This window comes from Xenopus laevis, chromosome 5S (genome assembly GCF_017654675.1).
Source record: "Xenopus laevis strain J_2021 chromosome 5S, Xenopus_laevis_v10.1, whole genome shotgun sequence".
Lineage (NCBI taxonomy): Eukaryota > Metazoa > Chordata > Amphibia > Anura > Pipidae > Xenopus > Xenopus laevis.
This window is the reverse complement of record NC_054380.1, coordinates 34,194,392-34,216,845: the sequence shown is the minus strand read 5'-3', so window position 1 is coordinate 34,216,845 and position 22,454 is coordinate 34,194,392. Positions and strand designations below refer to the sequence as shown.

Here is a 22,454-nt window from a genome sequence, read left to right as displayed (position 1 = left end):
GTATTATATACTTCACAGCGCTGGAAGAGTCTCTGGCATCTATACTTATTAGCTGAAAGTTACAGAATTTAAAATCACATTGGTAGCAATAATGCACTGAGCATAGGAAATTAAAAAAAGGATTTGGCAAAAAGATATACCAGAAAAATTGGCACAAAAGCTTACTTAAAATCCTGACCAGTTCAGCGTCAGGCCAATTTAAGTTTCATTCTAAAAAAAAAGTGCATGAAGCAGAGACTCAATAGCTGAGATATGAAAAGAACTTACTGTTTAGATTCATCATCATCCCCATCATCATCTTCTAAATGAGCCACATGTCCCCTAGGGAGATGAACAAGTACCAAGGCTGAGTGGACGTGACTGATCTACAGCTACTATGAAAGGACTAAGGCATGCACTACCCAAGGGCTTTTCTGCTACAGAGTATAGAGTTTTTGGTATCTCTGTCTATGTGGAGCACAGATGCAGTTCACACCAATAAAATCTCTGATACATCTGCATGACAGACATTGAGGCAAGGGACTATTACAAACTTGGAACACAATAATAAGGCACAGTAAAGCACGGGGGGAGGGGGGAACAGGAGCTGTGACAGTGAATTACCTACCGTTGGTGCAATTCTTCTTCGACTGATTTCAGAAGACTCCTTCAAAGCAAATGGACATTTACTTAAAATGTGCTATTTGCATATACAGACACAAACTAACTGAAGTTCCTTTTCTGAGCAAATGACTAATTGGACTAATTAAATACTCTGTTTCAATTGTTCATAATGTCAGCATCTTGCAAGGAGCACAGATGCTTCTTTAACATTACCACATTCCTTTCTGCCAATTTGTGTTCTGATCTACAAGTGAGCCTAAATAGTCTTAAATGCAGCAGGTAAAGAAAATGGTTAAAAAAAAACTCAATTTTTTTGCTCTTTCTTTGGAAGGGATAATTTGCCTTTAGCAAGTTGGCGCCTGTAATATCAAAGCTCCCCATGACACCCACTGCCATGATAATCCTTAAGAGCATTGGATTCTGAGTTTCCTATATATTTTATGACCTTTAGTTCTACCACACAATTCTGTTAGCTGACTGCTGGGAATACCAAACGTCTAAGCTGATCATTTCATTCTGTTTCTTTGGTTTTTTATAATAGCCTTCTCTAGGTATTATCTTTCCAGTGGTATGACATTAAGCAAATTCTATGTTAGTGCTATACTTTTATTCCAAGGTCTGCCTATAATTTCTTTTTTGTTCTTTTATGCTTTTTCAATATTCACAATTTAAAAAGTGCAATTTAAAGGGATACTGTCATAGGAAACAAAATGTTTTTTCCCCCAAAATGCATCGGTTAATAGTGCTGCTCCAGCAGAATTCTGCACTGAAATCTGTTTCTCAAACTGATTTTTTACATTTAATTTTGAAATCTGACATGGGGCTAGACATACCGTCAGTTTTCAAGCTGTCCCCAGTCATGTGACTTGTGCTCTCATAAACTTCAGTCACTCGTTACTGCTGTACTGCAAGTTGGAGTGATATTACCCCCTCCCTTTCCCCCCCAGCAGCCTAACAACAGCACAATGGGAATATGACTATGAAGATTTTCATTCATCCAGGTCATGGTATATCTAGAATAGGTAAATCTAAAAACTCAGCATAGGAGGGCAAACTCTACAGGGCAAAACTCTTTATAGATTTACCTATACTAGATAGAACAATGGGAAGGTAACCAGATATCAGCTAGATTTACCTATACTAGATAGAACAATGGGAAGGTAACCAGATATCAGCTCCCTGACACAAGATAACAGCTGCCTGGTAGATATAAGAACAACACTCAATAGTAAAATCCAGGTCTTACTGCGACACATTCAGTTACATTGAGTAGGAGAAACAGTAGCCTGCCAGAAAGCAGTTCCATTCTAAAGTGCTGGCTCTTTATAAAAGCACATGACCAGGCAAAATGAACTGAGATGGTGCCTACACACCAATATTACAACTAAATTAATACACTTGTTGGATTAGGAATGATTTTTTTCCATGCTAAAGTGAATCACTGTGTAAACAGTGTAATTTAGAAATAAAAACTACACCAAAAAAATGAGAGAATCCCTTTAACAAAATGAAGGCATCTGCAGGTCCCATATTTATTTAGTATGAAGCAAAAGCGTTCCAGGGTATATAAGCCTTCATCTAGGTAACATTTATAGACATATCTGTTAAAAGAAGCTCTAATTTCCATGCCTAACAGCCAAGCCTACCAATGTTCCTACACTTGGTGTGGGGAACTTGCTCAATGTAAGTACATCTCTCTAAAGATATCAACAGGATACGGAATATGAATAGAGAAATTTGCTCATTGCACAACTCAATTCACATTTATTTTTAAGTTAAACTGGAGCTGACTAGAGCACACCCATTCCGATTAAAAGAAAGGGGATTCTGTCGGAAAAGGTTTTTTTTTTGTTTTTTTTTACAGTGAGAGCTGTGAAGATGTGGAATTCTCTCCCTGAAGCAGCCATACTGGCTGATACATTAGATAGCTTTAAGAAGGGATTGGATGGCTTTTTAGCAAGTGAAGGAATACAGGGTTATGGAAGATAGCTCATAGTACAAGTTGATCCAGGGACTAGTCCGATTGCCATTTTGGAGTCAGGATGGAAATTTGTCCCCCTATGTGGCAAATTGGAGGCTTCAGAAGGGTTTTTTTTGTCTTCCTCTGGATCAACTGGCAGTTAGGCAAGTTATATATAGGCTTAACAGGTTTAACTTGCTGGACATGCGTCTTTTTTTCAACCTAACGTACTATGTTACTATGTAAACTTAAAACTAAATATTTGAATATTCCTTTTAAGAATGCCATGGCACATTGTATTAAAACTCTAATCATATGCATATTTAAACAATCATATATGCCTCTCTAATTAAAAATACACTGAAGAAAATACTAAAGTGCGGCTTTGCAATAGTCTCCCCCTTTTGCTATTAAATTGTTTTGCCTGAAAAGCTTCGATCAATTTAAAAGCTTTGAAAATCAAGCAAAACTGGGGTGAGGATTAGAAATGGAACAATGTTATAACCAATGTTTAAGAAATTGTATAAAAAGAAACACGTGCAAGAGCACTCACTTATTGGCACCTAGAAAATAGTTGCTTTGAGGTCCTTGTCCAAACTCTAACTGTAAATCCTGTGATAAAAGAGAGAAAAAAGACAGAATAAATCATTAAACCAGACTATGGTTATGCCTATCTTAACAGATAAGTAGCCATTCAGGGGCAGTGACATCCCTAGCCAACCATCCACCAAAAAAAAAGACGAGAGTTGGAGAAATGGTTGCAATCATGAAATCACAAAAACAAAACTAAGGAAATTTACTTTAACATATTTTGCCCACACATTGAGAGACACATTTATCAAGGGTCGAATTTCGAATTCATGTGAGTTTTTTTTTTAACTCGCATGAATTAGATTTTACTCCAAATTCGAATATTTATCTAATTCCAGTATACAGTTATTAAAAATGTTTTGTTATTTTAAAGTTATTTGTAAAGACAATTGCTATTGAAAGCAGCATTTGCTTAACTCCTGGTTGTACTTTTGAAACAATGTAGTATGCTGCTATATTACATACTGATCTATAAAGAAATACTTTCATTTAGTATCAAAGGACAGTTGTAAATTTCTCTATGTTGCGGTTATGCTCCTTACATATTTGCATTGTATAGGCAGACTGCATCTCTTTTCACTTGAGCCACACAACCTGCTGGGGTGTACTGTACTCACACAAAGCACTCACACATCATTTATAGGAACAGTTCAGTGTAAAAATAAAACTGGGTAAATAGACAAAAAAATTCTAATATAGTTAGTTAGCCAATAATGTAATATATAAAGGCTGGAGTGACTGGTTGTCTAACATAATCATCAAGACACTACTTCCTGCTTTTCAGCTCTTTAACTCTGAGTTAGTCAGCGACTTTAAGGGGGGCCACATGGGACATAACTGTTCAGTGAGTTTGCAATTGATCCTCAGCATTCACAGTCAAATTGGGGTCACAGTCAAATAAAAACTAGTATCTTTGTAAAAAATTCTAAACAGCACATAGGCAAAACTGGGGGCAGGGGAGCTAAACCAACAAATACACAGAACTTAAGTTTTAAAATAGAGGTTGTGATTCAATTTCAACACAGAAATATTTCTATATCTACTAGATATAGATATATAGATATATATATATATATATATATATATATATATATATATATATATATATATATATATATATATATGTTTTAATACTGAAACAGTTGGACATGGTACATTTAGGGATATGTCTGGAATTTCTTAAACAACTTAGTTGCTATGATAGTGTGATAGTGATGAGCAGCAGAATGCATCAGTTTTATCAGGATGCTCAGCATGGCCAGTAATTAAATGCCCAGCCAATCATTGCTCTGCTCAACAGCAATATATGCAGTCACTAATAGCCAGCAACTCATTGCTCAGATAAGGATACCAAGTATCTTTAAAAAGTCCTTAGTTGTTGGGGATAATGGAACTAAAGACTAACAACTGCTAAAAGGCTGAGAAAATACTTTTGCATATTATCAGAATACAGAATATATGTGTAAACACTTAAAGGCAGAAAATCAATAAGAGTTTGATTCTTTACAGCATATAATAGCAATAACTCAAAGATTTAATCTGTTTAGTAAGTATGAGGCTTAATAGAATGGAGACCTCCCATTATATCCGGCCTCCAGTGGAGAGTGAATAAACTTGCCAGTTGTCAAATGAGTGAGGCTCTCTATGAAGCCTAGTGTTAATAGAGCGCCTTTGATTGTAACCTAAACCCCACACATAGCTACTGAAATTAGCATTAGAAATGATGTAATTACCATTAGATTATGACATAAAAGTGGTGGGTCTGTTATATGGACTCCAATCAAAAAAAAATTTGACCCTAAAAAAACTAATTGGAAATGACATGATGTACCCTATAGTGTTAATTATAATAAGATAAATTATAGTTACTTGAACTATAAAACTATAGAAGTATAAAAGGCATAAGACAATCAGAAACAAGTCAAGACGCAGGGGACAACTACAGCGGTTTGCTCTAAGCCTACTACATGTCCTGATTTACATGAGCTTTTACCATACTGATTTCTAAATTTTTAAATGCAATTGGAATCAAATATACCAAAGAATAATTGTATGTGATTTTATGGCTCATGCCAGCAATCCTCTAGCCGCTTGCACCCTTCTTGCTTGCAAGGTACAACATGGAAAGGAACAGGTTACATGCACTGCAGATCTATAGAACTGTGGGGAGACTGCGGCTAAATCATGTCAAGCAGCAAACTGCTGGTACTTTGTGCTGTTGCATGTATACAGGTCGGGACTGGCAATCTGTGGGTTCGGGCAAATGCCCGATGGGCCGCTTGCTTTAAAATGTAAATGGACTGCTGGCCTAAAAATGCAAACGAGGTCTGTATTTAATATGTAAATGAGCCAATCACTTTAGAAATGTAAATGAGCTGTTGCATGAGGCAGCCTAGTCACTTCAAGTATGCCACACATGGTAATTAAAGGGTGCACCGTCTAGCTGCACACAAAGGAAAATTTTGAATATACTGTAAATATAGGGCCAATAATCCATCTGATAGAATAGTTGTGATAGAAACTAGGGTGAGATATTTGTTGCAAGGGCCAGTTCCAGCACATAGGGTGTATAATATTGCTGGGGATTATATGGTAATGGACACTTAAAATATCTATTCATAAACACTAGCCCCCACATGTAATAAAAGGCACTAAGTTTGTCCAGGAGCAGTAACCAGTAGCAACCAATAAGAGGTTTGCTTTTAAACATGTGACCTGAAAATTCTGCCTGCTGATAGGTTGCTATAGGTTACTGCCCCTGGGCAAACTTAGTGCCTTTAATTACATAACCCCATTTGTAGGTTATTTACTAAGCTCCGAATACCTGAAATCCGAAAAATTTGTGATTTTTTTATAAAATCCGAAAAAATCAAAAATTTTCCGGAATTTATTAAACCCAGAGGGCTAAAAAGCCCGAATATAAAAACATGGCATCTCAAACCTGTCGAGATTGCATAAAAGTCAATGGGAACAGTCCCATTGATTTTTGGTAGTATCGGGGGTTTCGGGCAATTTCAATATGTTTTTGGAGCTTGGGGGTGAAAAATCCGAAAAAATTCTGAGATTTCGGGAAAATTCACAAAAAAATCGTGAAAAACTGAGCTTTTCCCGCAAAGCAAATTTTCGTGAAAATTTAATAATAAATAAGCGTTAAAAACCCAAGCAGGTTAGATCGGAGTTTGTAGCAGCCAATATTGAGATAAATTCGGACCTTGATAAATAACCCCCTAGGTCTAGTTATCTTGAGGTTGGAAATGTATATCATGCTTTGCATGCGCGTGAATAGATGAGCTGCTTTGATACTTTTGCCAGGGCTGCTTTTTCCTACCAGTCCGGGCCTGCATGTACATACTTGCAAATAAGACAGTATTTTTTTTTTAAATCTGTCTCCATATTCTTGTATTGGAGCCTCTGTATATGTCAATATTGTATTGTACAAAATGCATTCCTCCATTATAATCACAACATGACCAAAGAAGGATTTATTGTTTGTGACTTGCATGCCATTCATTGGTGAATTTGCTTTTAATTAACAAACTGCAACTTTATTCAGCCAAAAAGGAACTTAGAGATATGTTTGTGGAAAATAAGACCAAATTATTTGTTGTTGTGGAAATTAAGACCACGTTATTTAAGAAATTTGATGCATATTTTGATGGCAAATGAAAACTACTTTAGGGTCAAACATTCCTACTAACTATTGCTCAGTGGGCAAGAGCGAGTTAATGAGTTCATGGTTCAGACCCCATGCAAGCATTATGTTTACCGATGACTGTTAGGTCTTTGCTATAAGCAACTGTTCAATTGAATAAGCACCCCCGACTAGGATCCAAGATTTCAAACATTCTGTTCCAATCAGCATAGAGAAAAAATCTAAATATCTCTGTCTGATCCTAGAGTCTACCAGAATTTAATGCAAGGAATAGCCCAGTGAATAAAGCAAAGTAACACAAATTCTGGAAACAAGGAAGATTGTTCAACTGCCACTGTGCACTTCACATCTTACACGTCATGGATATAACACCTGTCGGGGCTACTTATAGTAGTGTCTGCAAGCTCAGAAAACAAAACTGTAGGTTACTCTCAGAACTAGAATAACCCGCCCAGCTGTACTGAATTACGGCTCCCAAGTGAACCGAGGCTACTAGAGGGCCAACACAAACATATAGAAGCCCAACTGATTTACAGACCTGGAAAATTTCTTTTTTACACCTCATAGGAAAATTATTGTATTTTAAAAACACATGAAGACCTGACAATCACATAGAGACATGGGTCAGCAGCAAATGGAAATTATACTATTTCTACATAAAATGTGTTCAAATCTGTCTAGGTCTGCACATTTATTATTATGTATTCACAGAAGGTTAGGATTTTTTTTTGTGCAAACTTTTCTGAAAGATCATTTGTACATTATGAAATGATTAAAGGCAAAGCAGAGTACAGGTATGGGACCTGCTATCCAGAATACCTGGGGTTTTTTAGATAACGGATCTTTCAGTAAATTGGATCTCCATACCTTAGGTCTACTAGACAATCATGTAAACATTAAATAAACCCAATAGGCTGGATTTGCTTCCAATAAGGATTAATTTTATCTTAGTTTGCATCAAGTACAAGCTACGTTTTATTAATACAGAGAAAAAGAAAATTACTTTTATAAAAATTTGGATTATTTGCATAAAAAGGAGTCTAGGGGGGACAGCCTTTCCGTTATTTGGAGCTTTCTGGATAATGAGTTTCTGGATAACAGATCCCATACCTGTAGCACAGTCAAATAAACTGTTATTAACCATGCTTTTTTTAGGATCTGCAGATAATTCAAAACTATTCTGCAGCTCTTGCTGCAAGTTTCCAGGGCAGGCATATACATCCAACATTTCAGTAATACTAAACATTAGGGAATAAGTCCTGACATATTAATTCGGAATGTTTCTTTTCTCAAGTGCCTACAAACAGTAGATAACTAATTTGATTGGTCTATCATTGAGTTCTCTATTCTGTACAAACAAAAAAAAATAGATGCTTATTGAGTTACACTGTATTTTTTCTGTGTAGTTTTTAAGGTTGTCTTTAGCACAACTGAAGACTGCAAATGCCTATAATGGAACATTGCTGTATTTCCTATAGAGTCCTCTAGAACAGTAGCATCCAATCGGATTACCATCTGAATAAAGGAGAAGTTTTTTGTATAAACTTTTAATATGTTATAGATTATACCTATTCTAAGACGCTTTTCAAGTGCTGTATTCTGCTTTTTTTGTCTTACAACTGAAAATGTTATCTGGCTGACAACTTCTTATAGTTTATGTACTACAATATAGGGATGCACTGAATCCACTTTTTTGGATTAGCAAAATAATGACAGAAATTCAAGGCTGACAAAGATAAGCAGAAGGAGGAAAAATACCAGATTAGATCTTGCAGTGTAGTATATGTCTTCAGCACTGTCCAAAAAATCGTCCCTGTCGAGCTGTTTAGCAGACAGAGACCCAAGTTATTTACAGTGAGATGCTGAGCTACACATACATAAAGAGGAGAGTCACTCGCAAAAACCACAAGGAAAATAGCAGCAAGCAGCTAGGGGGGTTACTGGAACAGACTAGTCATTCATACAGTGCATGCTGTACACCACTACAACAACACAAAATGAAGAATAAAATGTCAATAGAGGCCAAACACTGTTTAATGTAAGTTAATTGGTTAAAAATAAGATTATTAGGTGTAATCTTTCTATTTGTGCAATTTGGGGAAAATAACCAAATGGTACAAATGTGTCCAAGTACTTTTCCCACAGCAAGCAAGTAACTTAAATCTGTACAGAACACTACATAGTAAAGCACTGGGCCACATATGTACCATGTTACAGAAAACCCCAAAGTGTATGGAAAAAAGTTAGAAAAAAAGAATCAGTTGTTAACAGAATTAAAGCATTCTCTCTGACCTTCCGCTTATTTGATATGTCACATGCAGGATCTTTTAATGGGAAAAAACAGGGAAAAGGCAGATTTTCAATGGCCAAAAAAGACTGGGATAAAATTTTATTTCAAAAAGTGAATCAGTGAAGGATATGCCTTGCTAGCCATCGCCATGTTTTTTTCTTGTCTATGTCAAAAGCTACAAGTGTTGTTGTGCTGCTGTGGTGTCCAGTTGTGAAACCATCAAGTGCTCTATAAATATCAACCACTCAGTCCTTGAGACAACACCGGAATACTCACCAGATCATGATGTGGCTCTGTCTCCTTTCTCAGCGGGGGGTCAAACTTAATTTGGCCAACTAGAGGCAAGTGATATATATATGGATCAACTTTGCATAATATTACAAACAAACTAGTTCTCTGTTCTAGTCCAGGACATTTTAAAAGATTAGCAAACTGCAAGAACTGATTTAATTTTAAGTATCAGAAATTTTAACTGGAATTCAGAATGTATTAACTCCCTGAAATATTCTTGGTACCAGAGGAAAAATGTATAGAAGCATAGCTAGTTCAAAATAAAAGTGGTTTGTGCTTAAAGGAGAAGGAAAGTCCTTATCATTGGACAATTGCCAATCTATTAAGCACCCCAAGTGATAATAATCGCTTCCCATCGTCATATTATTTATTCTTGCAACACTGAAATTTCAACAGTATTTGTCTTTTGGGTTCAACTTGTTCAAAATTCATCCATAATGGATTATAGATGCAAGGCAGAATACAAATGATAAAGAGCTAGATTAGAGAGTAGGCAGGTTGCAGTCAGCTGCATGATGCTTTAGCTATGCTAATTTTGAATGTATTGAATCCATCATTTTTGGATTCAGCCAAATACTGAATCCTTGGCAACAGATTCTGCTGGATACCAAACCCAAATTAGAGCAAAATCCAACAAAAACTGCAGAATCTAAAAAAAAAAAAGGTTTGGGTTGAGTTCTGCTGAGCACTAAAGGATTCGGCCAAATTGGAATCCTCTATAATGTGCTGGAAATCACCCCAAAATTCCAAACCAAATGCTGAGTTTGGTGCATCCTTATTGTTACTTAATCAGAACAGTATATACAGAGAAACTCTGCATTAGTGAAGTCTTACAGTTTATTTCTGAACGCGTTTTCTCTTCTCTCACACTTCGACTCGTTGAGTGAATCCTATGAGGAACAACCACCATAGGCTGAAAGACAGAAGAGACAAAGATCATAAACATAAATATTCTTCCTTTTCGAAACATTTGTACTTGGTCAAAACTTCTTTTACACTTCTTTCTATTAGATTTCTTCCCATTATATACTGTATGGGGAAGTGTATACTTGTAAATGTGATATGGCTTTATTTACAGTGCTTGTTCCTCATAGACACAATCCCAAAAACTGTTATGTCCCAACATGTGGGAGAAACCACTGACTGGCAACAGGATCCATACCAAAGAGACAACAGTTCATACTGCAAATCTAACTATTCATATGGCACTGTTATACATTAGCTGTGTGACTGCATAATAACAGAGATAGTACATACTTTCTTAAGTATTCAGACAGCTACTAACATTGGCACTCAGTCTTATCTCAGTAAATGCTTTAGCAAGCTATTCAAGCAATGGCTCTACAGCACAAGACATGCAGCTGTACACATAATCAGAGAAGCAAGTTAAGTTTTGGTTTAAAATGCACCAAATATTGTCTGCAGAAGCTTACAGAGACACACTGTACAATGAACAATACTCTCGAAGATATTTCTGTTCACCATACATTAATTCTTTTATTTTGCATTTGCCTCTACAAAGTACAAAAGGATTATTTTCCATTTTGCTTTTGTTAGTTGCTTTAAAGGAGAAGAAAGTCAAAAGGGAGCACTCCCCCTCTCTCACCTGCACGTGTAATTCAGCAGACCTGTGTGCTTGCACGCAGCTTGACGCGTTTCGTGGCGTCTCGCCACTTCCTCAGAAGCATTCTTCTTAATGCTTCTGAGGAAGTGGCGAGACGCCACGAAACCCATCAAGCGTAAGGGTACAAGTCACTGCTATGATATTTATGCTTTTAATCATTTTCAATAAATGGAGATTTTATGATTCAGCTGCCGATATGCTCCGCAACTTCTGTTTTGTTTCCATGCTTTAAAGGAGAACTAAACCCCCAAACTAATTAAAACCCCTACCCTCCATAGTCCCCCCCTCCTTGTCCCCCCCGCACAGGTGTTAATACCTGTATATGGCCCTATGTCTTTAATTACCCCTCGATGCAGAGTAAGCGCAGCTCATGGACGCCATCTTCACCGATACGGGAGTCTTCAGTAATTAAGTATCAGCGCATGTGCAGTTGTAGCAATTTTCCGGTCCCGAACAACTGCGCACGTTCGTGAGCTCCACTGACTCTGCACCGAGGGGTAATTAAAGACTATGGGGCATTTACAGGTATTAACACCTGTGCAGGGGGGACTATGGAGGGTAGTGGTTTTCATTAGTATGGGGGTTTAGTTCTCCTTTAAGGGTCTTATGATTTTTGGTACGTGTATGCTGAGTGAATGTTGAGGTCATATTTATGTGCCACAGTGTATGGATCAGTAGATAAGGAAGTGAAGTATGGTTGCTACCACAGCAGTATTTCACCAGCCTAGCCAGTAAAATACACGGGCCCCAGTATTAATAATTTAACAGCAATGTATTTACCTGTTGTTTCACCCTCAGCCCACCATCAATCCTCACTTCCAGCTTACCTTCTTTCTTCCTGCCCCTGTGTTCCCCCACTCCAACCACCAAATCTCCCCACAATTCATGTCCGCCCCTCCATATGTGTGTGGCTATTATATTTTTATGCCCAAAAAATTGACAGCACCTCTTCACTTACTGCTTTAATGATCATTTCTTGTTGGCTAGAATGAATGGAACATCAGAAAAGCAACCATACATGTATATATGTTTATTAAGATGCCATATGTGACATGATATAGACTTGTGCATGGCACATAAATAAAAAGTTTTTTGAAATGTAAAATTGCTAGTTCATTGCTCCCACTTACTGATTTTAGGGTATGGCCACCTTTACTGACTAAATCATTTAATGCTTAATTACCAAGCAGTGACCACGTAAAAAAATTGCCTTTCCTGTGTGATACAATTTGTTTAAAATAGCTCTACATAAGTCATAATCAGGGGCATAACTACAGAAGAAGCAGACCCTGAGGCTGCAGTTGGCGCCAGGAGGTATAGGGGCCCCATGAGACCCTAATTAATTTATAATTTCAATAAATATTAGTAAACAGGCCAACCTCTAGACATTTTGGGGCCTGAAAATTGATTTGCTGTGGGGCCCAGTAATATATAGTTATGCCACTGGTCATAATGCCAACTTTATAATAATTTTGCAACGTATCATCAAAATATTCACCAATTACTAGGCCTGTAGCAATGGCATTAAAACGTTTTTACTAGGTAATAAAAATTCGCAAGCCTATTGGCTGACTAAATTATTCTTTGTAGTTTTATTCATTTGTTTGCTTTTTCTAGGCTTGAATGTAAAATAAATACAGACTCAATCCTGAAAAAAAAGTATTCTCTCAAACTTTACACTACAGGATAATGAATCCAAAGGGAAAAAGGAAGAATAAATATTTCAAGAAGAAGTATTTCTCCCACCCCCCCAAATTGTCTCTGCTAAAATATTTGATATAAAGGCGATTGGTTTCTCCAGACAGATATGTTCAAGAAGCAACATAATGCAGTCTGACAGCTGGGTACGTCTTTATTATCTGTTATGGTACTTCAACAAGATGGGGCTTTGGAATGAAATAATGATATATATGTGCTAGGGGAGCTGACAAAGAATGCCAATGTGCAGACTATACTGACAGATTAATATCAAAGTGCTTGGCAGAGAACTGATTGAAAGCAGAAATTATACCTTTACAATACAATTTCTGCCAAACAGTGTCGGAGGGTTACATCTAAGAATTTGTTCAGTAAATACAAAATAAGTATTCTTTCTAAAGAACTCTGCACCTATCATTTTGCAGTGCATCCATGCATTCAGATAGTAGAGAATGCTACTCAATAAAAGAAATTCCAATAGAACGAGCAAATAACAAGCATACTTGATTGACTGCTTTAGATTGGTCCTGTGTGGTGGGTGAAGTCATATGCCAGCTGGCCTTTAGCAGAATCCTTTGCGATAGCATTTATTGTTAGGAGGCTTCAAAGTCCACATTCTCTCTGAATAGGTGATGGACAGGTATATGCATAAATGCACTACCATGTGTTCTCTGCTTTACTGGTGAGTTTTACTTTTGATAAAGCAGTGTGCGTCAGGTTAAAATGGAAAGCCAGGGCATTAATCTACAGTTTATTATTATTGTGTGCTTTATTAAGTGTGATTCCATTTGCTAATGGTGTGATGATTTTATTGTTATATAGTTATGAAATTTTGCTCAGCGTTACGCAATATGTTGGCTTACTAAAATACATGGTAATAATAATATTAATAGATTGCCAGCTCTTTCAGCAGAACCCTCCAATCCTATTTTTACTCTCTAACCCTTGTGTGTTAAATCACTGTAAGACGTCTGTTTGCCATAAATGGATGTAAAGTGCTGTGTAACTTAGTGATGCTATATAAATGTATCCCAAACAAGAAAAATAGTTGCCAAAGGTCAATTTAGGCACTACCAAAAGTTTCTCACTTGGTGATTGGCTATAATATATGTCTCCTTGATTGGTTATCCTTGTGATCCGAAACATGTTGTGATGCAATAAATAATTATTTGCGGCAGAGACTGCGTCTTATGTGCTCCATCCATACCTCTGTTTGCTGATGTTGATTGGTTATGCCCCTATATAAGTGTTGTACAGGGGTACACCCATCAGCCTATGAGTAAGTGCCCCAACAGGCACAAAATGCGTTGATATTTATCATGCAGTAACGGAACTAGGTGCGGGCGGGCCCTGGTGCGGGCCATGCAGCCGCCCCCTCCCACCCTCGTCCATGCGCATTTACTATGCGGCTGCAGCGCGCGCAATCTGCCGGGGGGGGGCCCTGTGGGGGTGCGGACCCTGGCCCAGTTGCAACCCCTGTTCCCCCGGTAGTTACGTCACTGTTATCATGTCTTAATAAACTTTTGTACTCACAACTATTTTTTGTTTATCTGGGGCTATATAAATCAATGATTATGACAATGTTTTCCCAAGTCAAGCTCCAGTTTCATGTTAGATCCACTTTAGTTCTGCAGTTCTTTGACACCCAGTGTAACAGCTATGTGTTTTCCCCACTTATAGTGTCATCAGGTAATAGACAACTCACAGCTTGTTGATCTCCTGACTGACTCGAGAAAAAGATACAACGTTTCTAAAACGTAATTAAAATAAGAGCCATTTTGTCAGAGAGCACAAAACAGCCAGCAGCTGTACTTGGATACTTCTGTAACAATTTAACATAAGTAAAGAAACAATTGTAACTATTTAAGATAAGCAAGAGCAATTCACTTAGAAAAAACACATAAAACTTTGTACGAAAACTTCCAGCAATGTCTTCAAACTTTCAAATTTTGTAAAATGGACAAGGTAATTAGGGAGTATGGCCATAAAATGGGCTTGACAAAAAAATGTTGCCGCTCTTTGCGAGGCACAAGGTTTTGCCCCTCTTTTAATTTTTCAAATGTTGGGAGGTATGGAGAAGCAATGGCCGGGGGATGTATGCAAGAGGTAGAGACGTGCCAGAATATGTGCGAGAGGAAGTAAAATTCCGAATTACAGGAAGGCCACCTCCTATAAACTCTAAACTAAAGTTTTAAAAATGATTTTCTTGTTCTCTGTAATTCATCCTAAATTAGATCCTAACTACAATATAATTAATCAAAGTAAAACAATCCTATTGGGTTTAATTAAGGTTTAAATGATTTTTAGTAGACTTAAGGTATGGTGATGCAAATTACAGAAAGACCCCAGGTCCTGAGCATTCTGGATAAGAGGTCCAATACCTGTACTACACCTCTAAGGACCATAGTATCAAATGATTTTAAGATTGTCAATCTGCAGTATAAACAGGTACCAGTTTATAGTTCCGGGATACTAAGGAAGCCCATCCAAAAGTTAAAGCTTTTTTGATCTCACTCACCTAAACCCTGACATTTTAAGAATAGTATTAATCTGTTAAAGTTTATTTGTTGCAATGAATTACAGTATGTGCGATCTTTTACTAATTCATTTTATTGATATTGTTTTTTATTATTTCTGTACTTTTGTTCTGCAGCTCTCAGACTAGGGTACTGTCTGCTCACAGCTTTGACCTCAAACTCCACTGGGATAGAATGCAGAATATATTATTGGTCTATAATTAAGGATTATAATATACATCTTTTAAAATGGATAAGATAAGTGGACACAAAAATACACAAAATGCTATAAAGCAGATTCTGTGCTTCAAAGTTTAGGCCTTTGGGGATTAAATGCACCATAAACACATACTGCCAACATTCCAGTGCTCACTGGAGCATTCAGACATGAAGCTTCAGCAATCTTAGGGTCTGCAGAGTTCACACAAAAACTAGTGGAGCTTAACATTAAAGGCTAATTGAGTGCTGAATGTATCACAACAATGTTTACTTAACATTTAAAATGCCAGGAAAGCTGTACTGAAGAGCAGCAAGAACATATACACTGGTATGGGACCAGTTATCCAGAATGCTCGGGACCTGGGGTTTTCCAGATAATGGATCATTCCGTAACTTGGATCTTAATACCTTAAGTCTACTAGAAAATCGTGTAAATAATAAATAAACCCAATACATTGGCTTTGCTCCCAATAAGGATTAATTATATTTTAGTTAGAACCAAGTTCAAGGTACTGTTTTAATATTACGGTGAAAAGGGAAATCATTTTTAAAAAATTGGATTATTTGATTATAATGGAGTCTATGGGAGACGACCTTTCCGTAATTTGGAGCTTTCTGGATAATAAGTTCCTCCAGAGCTACTAACAAACATTGCAGGTGCCAATCTATGCCATATTACCTATGGTGCTACTGCCCTAAAGATAGCTAGGGCCCTGCAACATTAAGGGCAGAGACACACGTGGAGATTTGGGGAGATTCAGAAGCCGGCGACAAATCGCCTCATATTTGGGTGACTATTCTCCCCGAACTGCCTTCCCGCTAGCTAGAATCTAAATTGCCGGCGGGACAGCACGCGGGACAGCACTAGGAGCTATTAGATTTTTAGAGTGAAGTCGCCTGAATCTGCCTCACGAGGAAACGTCGAGCGACTTCAGAAAACAAAGCGCTCCGAGTTCCATCTCGCCAGCGGGAAGGCATTGCGGGGAGATTAGTCGCCCGAAGAAGAGGCGATTTGTTGCTGGGCGACTAATCAGCCCAAATCTCCACATGTGTCTCTGCCCTAAAGGAAATGAAAGAGAAATTTAACATACTTTGTATTTCATTAGGTTTATTGAGATGAATGCCAGCAGAGAAACATCATCAATGTAAGGAAGTGATATCTTAGAAGTTAAGGTGGGTTAATGTAATGCAGTTGTAAGAAAGAGTTGATTCTCTGTTTCTGGAGTTAAGCCAACTGTGAAGTAGGTTTGCACTGCTTAGGTAGTGTGGTATAGTCTGCAATGATAGACACTCTGCAGGGCTGAAATCATATTCATTAACTTGTCTCAGGAAATGTCAGAAGTGAGTTCTACAAATGAATTCTATCCCAGAAAATCTTGAAAGGATTGAGCTGGCCATAGACGCAACAATCCGATCGTACGAATCGTGGATTTTTGGACCATGTGTGGAGAGTCCCGACATTTTTCGTCCGGCGAAGATCGGTCATTTGGTCGATCGGACAGGTTAGAAAATTTCGTGGCCTCTCGCCACTTCCTCAAAAGCATGAGGAAGTGGCGAGAGGCCACGAAACGCGTCAAGCGTGGGATATTGATCACATTCATATGAGCTATATTTATGCTTTTAACTATATTCAATAAATGAAGATTTTAACCAATACACTAAGTGCTCCGTATGAACTATCGTATATTTGTATTCCCAAACGTCGGAGGCGTGTATACGTGATAGCACTGGTGTAATGAGCACCCGTGGTTCAGGTGTCGGTGAGTGCTCGCTAATCTGTTTTTTTGCCTATTAGTTTATTTAATATTTATGATTTTCTAGACTTAAAGGCTCAGTAACATCAAAATTGTTTTTTAAAAAAATTAGTTTGCATACTACGAAAAAAACCCACCAACACATATTAAACTTTAAAATCGCAAAGTCTTCATTTAGAAATAACTTACAGAATCTACGCTTGCTCTCCTCTTCAGAAAAGACAATCGGTTGATCCATCGTGCGGCGCCCGATTTCTCCTCCCTGCCTTCCTTATAGAAGATAGTCAGGGAGGAGAAATTGAGCGCCGCACGATGGATCGTCGCCCTGTCGCCTTTTCTGAAAAGGAGCGCAAGGGGAGATTCTATGAGTTATTTCTAAAAAAAGACTTTGCCATTTTAAAGTTTAATATGTGTTGGTAGTTTTTTTTTTCCGTAGTATACAAACAAATGTTTTTAAAACATTTTTTGATGTTTTTAGTCCTTTAAGGTATGAAGATCCAAATGACATAAAGATCCATTATCCAGAAACCCCAGGTCCCAAGCATTCCGGATAACAGGTCCCATAGCTGTACTGACACAGATTTATGATCTGTGGAACAGACACACTAAATGCAGCACTGCCTACAGCGGGAAAAATACTGATTCAAAAAGTTAAATTTTAAAGAGGCGCCTGCTGGAAAAGGATATGATATAAGTAATTTAATGACTTTCCGTGAGGGATTCAATTACTTGTATACTCTACAAAGTGATTGTTTGGGTTGTTTTTAGTCTATAAAACCAAATGAAAATGATTAGTTGCCAGCACTGTGCCAGTTCAGCTCACGCTAGTTCCTCTGTAGACATATAATTAATAATCTGCTTCATCTGACTTCCATAAGGAAACCAAAATAACTAGCCGGCACGTGTCTAAGCCATTCACACGCACAGCATTCCTGTCCCCTGGTTTGCATGTTCTTCAAGCCAAGTTCTCATCCTCCTGGTTTGTAAAATGTAAAAAAAACACATCAATACAACAATTGGATAATTTCAGTCTACAAATTCATCCACCATAATGTTTTATTATTTTTATTTCATTGTCAAAGAAATTGGTTTTAAGCAGGGGCATAACTACAGAGCAAGCAGGAGGCCCAGGAGGTATAGGGGCCTCTGACGCCCTAATTCATAAACAATTTAAAGTAATATTGGTAAAACAGGTCAACCTCTAGACATTTTGGGGCCCTGAAAAATAATTTGCTGGGGGGCCCAGTTATATCTAGTTACGTTACTGGTTTTAAGGTTAACTCTTATCTGCGTATACCTAAAATACACATCTTAGATGGTCTAGCATGTTTTGGAAGTTAAAATGTTACATGGGAAATGTTCCCATGGTTGTTTCTTTCCAGCCCATAGGTCATACAATGGTTTTAGGTTGGCAGGGGGTTTTCCATTTGAAAAAAAACAGCATGGACTATTTTAGTTTCGGCCCAACCCCCGAATCCTTTGCGAAAGATTTGGCCGAATACCGAACCCTAATTTGCATATGCAAATTAGGGGTGGGAAGGGGAAAACATTTTTTTATTTTTTTATAACAGCATGGACTATTTTAGTTTCGGCCCAACCCCCGAATCCTTTGCGAAAGATTTGGCCGAATACCGAACCCTAATTTGCATATGGGTGGGAAGGGGAAAACATTTTTTTACTTCCTTATTTTGTGACAAAAACTCATGGGACTTCCCTCCCCTACCCCTAATTTGCATATGCAAATTTAGGATTCGGATTCTGTTCAGCCGGGCAGAAGGATTCAGCCGAATACAAATCCTGTTGAAAAAGGCCAAATCGTGGCCTAATCCCAAACCGAATCTTGTATTTGGTGCATCCCTACTTTATTCCCATAGGCAGCAAAGGAGGGAATGGATGGTGATTTTGATTTATTTTGGCGTTGTTTTATAACAAGGTGTAAAATGTAAATGGAAAATGCCACATTAATCTGAAGTCAAGGCAACCCGGACCCGCGACCCGCTGACCATCAAGAATCAGGAAGTGCTGTCATTGTAAACCGGAAGTGACATCATCGGAAGTAGACATGATCAGAAAAAAAATGGAGTAAAACAGGAAGTGCTGTCATTGTAAACCGGAAGTGACGTCATTGGAAGTAGCCGTGACCAGAAAAAAGGAGTAAATACCGCTATTGAGAAGACCCGCGGCCCGCAAACCCGAAGAACCGCGTCTTTACCCACACCCAGAATTTCTCCCCTCAACCTGCAGGGTACCGCAGGTTTTTGCGGGTAACCCGCGGGAACCAAACACGCTGCAGGACTCTATTGTAGGTTATGTGATGTGCTTGAAACTAACTGAAACACTTTCGAATTATTGCAAAAAAAAAAAACAAATATAGAAGTATTTTTTTAACTTGTCAATTCTTGTATATCATTGTAAGCATTAGAAAAGGACAGCTACACAATGATTCTTCTATTGCAGTAACATTATGTTGCCATGTAAGGCCAAATACAAGATAAATGAGTCACCTGGATCTCACACATATTTCTGTGGATCAGCATGGGTTTATGAGACAAGCAAAAGATGAGTCATGTGTCTCAAGATGCCAGTGATAAGCGGAGAATGAACAAATTAAAGTTCTCCGATTCTAGAGAGAGACATTGTGTGTGTGTGTGTGTGTGTGTGTGTGTGTGTGTGTGTGTGTGTGTGTGTGCGTGTGCGTGTGCGTGCGTGCGTGCGTGCATGCAAGGAGGTGATAATAAAGTGATAATAAAGTGACGCAGCACAAATAAACAGAAACATGTGCCATTATTCTGCGCAGTTATGGTTACTATGGTTATTAATGAATCACATATTCTGCAGCTCTGCACAGACATGTATACAATCTATTATGCAGAATGCTTGGGATCTGGCATTGTTTTAGATAAGGGATCTTTCTGTGCTTTGGATGGGGTGGTTCACCTTTAAAGGGGTTGTTCACCTTTGTAACAAATTGACAAATCTAACAGTTCACATGAATAGAACAAACTTTTCCATAGAAATAGTTAACAGAAAAAGTACAGTTCAAGAGATATTCACCCCAGAAGTGTCCCTGTACTAATCCTTCAGTTCCACACAGACCCTGTGCTGGGAGGGGGTCACTGACCCCCAAAAACACTACAGTGTTCACTTCCTCTTCCTTATATGACATCACACATTGTACTGGCAGCTAACTTAACTCCTATTGGCTATGTCTGCTGTCAATCTGCCACTGCTTCCTGTGCTGGGGAATTTGAGCAGCATTCAGGTACTGAAGAGAAACTGTTACAAGTTTGTGAGAGGGAGGGGGAGTGTGGGCTGTGTACTGCAGAGACTTCAACTGTGCAGATGGGGGGATCAAGGTGCTTGAGACCTGGAGTTTTCTGGATAATGGATCTTTCCATAATTTGGATCTTCATACCTTAAGTGTACTAGAAAATCATATTAACATTAAATAAAGCCAATAGGCTGGTTTTGCTTCCAATAAGAATTAATTATATCTTAGTTGGGATCAAGTACAAGGTACAGGTATGGCATCTGTTATACAGAATGCTTGCGACCTGGGGTCTTTCGGATAGCAGATCTTTCTGTAATTTGGATCTTAGTACTAGCAAATGGTGTAAACACTAAAGAAAGCCAATAGGCTGGTTTTGCTTCCAATAAGGATTAATTATATCTTAGTTGGGATCAAGAACAATCGACTGTTTTATTATTACACAGGAAAAAGAAATTTTTAAAAATTTTAATTATTGGATTATAATGGCTACTATGGGAGATGACACTTGTACTTTCCAGAAATATATTATTATTTTTTGAGAGCACACAAAATGTTCAAAAAACGTACCTGCCCTCATCACTGCTCTGCCTGTCACTTAGGGCTGCCACCTCACCCTTTTAAAACCAAACACATATGAAATCCACAGCCTGCATGGCTAATTAGCAATTCATTTAGATGCATGATACATGGCTGCACAGAAATCAGTTCAGTCTGCAGCATCTAAATGAGTTGATAATTAGCCATGCAGCCTGTGGATTTCTTATGGGTTTTAAAAGGGTGAGGTGGCAGCCCTACTGTCCCTGCTAGATGTGTAAGTTACATATGTTTCTAAGCAAGTCACTGCTGGTTTTGTTGCAATTTTGTAAATAACTGACATTATGCTTAATGCCAAAGGTTGCCAAACAATGTTGCTCCTTCCTTTTCTGCAGTATTTGTCTGCATGGCTGTGTGATTGTTTGTTGCAAGACAGGTTTGTTTATATGCTGCGTCTGTTAACCTCTGCCATTACAATTGAGTAATCAACCAATGACCATTCAAATTATGTGACCGGTTACAGTTCACAAGCACCCAATAAATTACTAGGAGGAGGGCAGTATCAACATCCAATAGGAAACAAGTAAGGGCAAAGCCTGGGCATGATGATGTCATCATATAGGAAGTTCTTGGTGTGTCAGGTTCAAAATAGGCCACTCCCATCACTTCAGAAAACTGGTCTGAGAGACAGGAGAAGGACTGAGTTAATAGGTATAGAAATTAGCTTTTACAATGGCATTTTTACTTTTTGTTATGGAAAATGGTTTTTCTAACACATTGAGAGCATTGTTAGTGGTTTCATAAGATTTGTACATTGAAGGTGAACAACCCCTTTAAGTTAACTTTTAGTACATTATAGAATGCCCAATTCTAAGCATATTCATGGTCTTCATTATTTATTTTTTATAGTTTTTAAATTATTTGCCGTCTTCTTCCAAGTCTTCTCAGCTGACCCCATGTAAAGAACAAATGCTCTGAAAGGCAACAAGTGTATTGCTAATGCTACTTCTTATTACTCATTTTTCTATTCAGGCCTCTCCTGTTCATATCAGTGTATGGTTGCTAGGGTAATTTGGATCCTGCTAAAACTGCAAACTGGAGACCTGCTGAATAAAAAGATAAATAACTCAAAAACCACAGATAATAAAAAATTAAAAACCAATTGCAAATTCTCTCAGAATATCCCTCTCTACATCATACTAAAAGTTCATTTTAAGGTGAACAGCCCCTTTAAGTCTGCTTAAATCATTTAAACGTTAAATAAAATCAACAGGATTGTTTTGCTACCAAAGGGAACTTATGTGGCTTAATTACCATCAAGCAGAGCCGGGCCAGCATGCGCGAAAATACGCACCGGCGCGCATGCGCGAAAATACGCGCCGGCGCGCATGCATGAACCTATGCGCCGCTGCGCATGCGCATTTAAAACAGAAATTACCAACGCCAGTCAG

General features: G+C 38.0%; 1 protein-coding gene across 9 annotated transcripts in view; it reads right to left on the bottom strand.

Annotated features, from left to right (window-relative positions):
• The window catches only part of LOC108717401 (mitogen-activated protein kinase kinase kinase kinase 3), a 177,332-nt gene that overhangs the window by 39,103 nt on the left and 115,775 nt on the right, over positions 1–22,454 (bottom strand). For 3 of the 9 annotated variants that reach the window (XM_041564386.1, XM_041564385.1, XM_041564389.1), the window contains 6 exons: positions 10,222–10,300; positions 9,373–9,431; positions 8,565–8,627; positions 3,117–3,175; positions 608–646; positions 268–321 (listed from right to left, as the gene is read on the bottom strand). In XM_041564386.1, coding sequence (XP_041420320.1) covers positions 268–321; positions 608–646; positions 3,117–3,175; positions 8,565–8,627; positions 9,373–9,431; positions 10,222–10,300 — 353 coding nt within the window. The remainder of the gene's footprint in view (positions 1–267; positions 322–607; positions 647–3,116; positions 3,176–8,564; positions 8,628–9,372; positions 9,432–10,221; positions 10,301–22,454) is intronic. The other 6 variants (XM_041564388.1, XM_041564392.1, XM_041564387.1 and 3 more) reach the window with 5 other exon arrangements.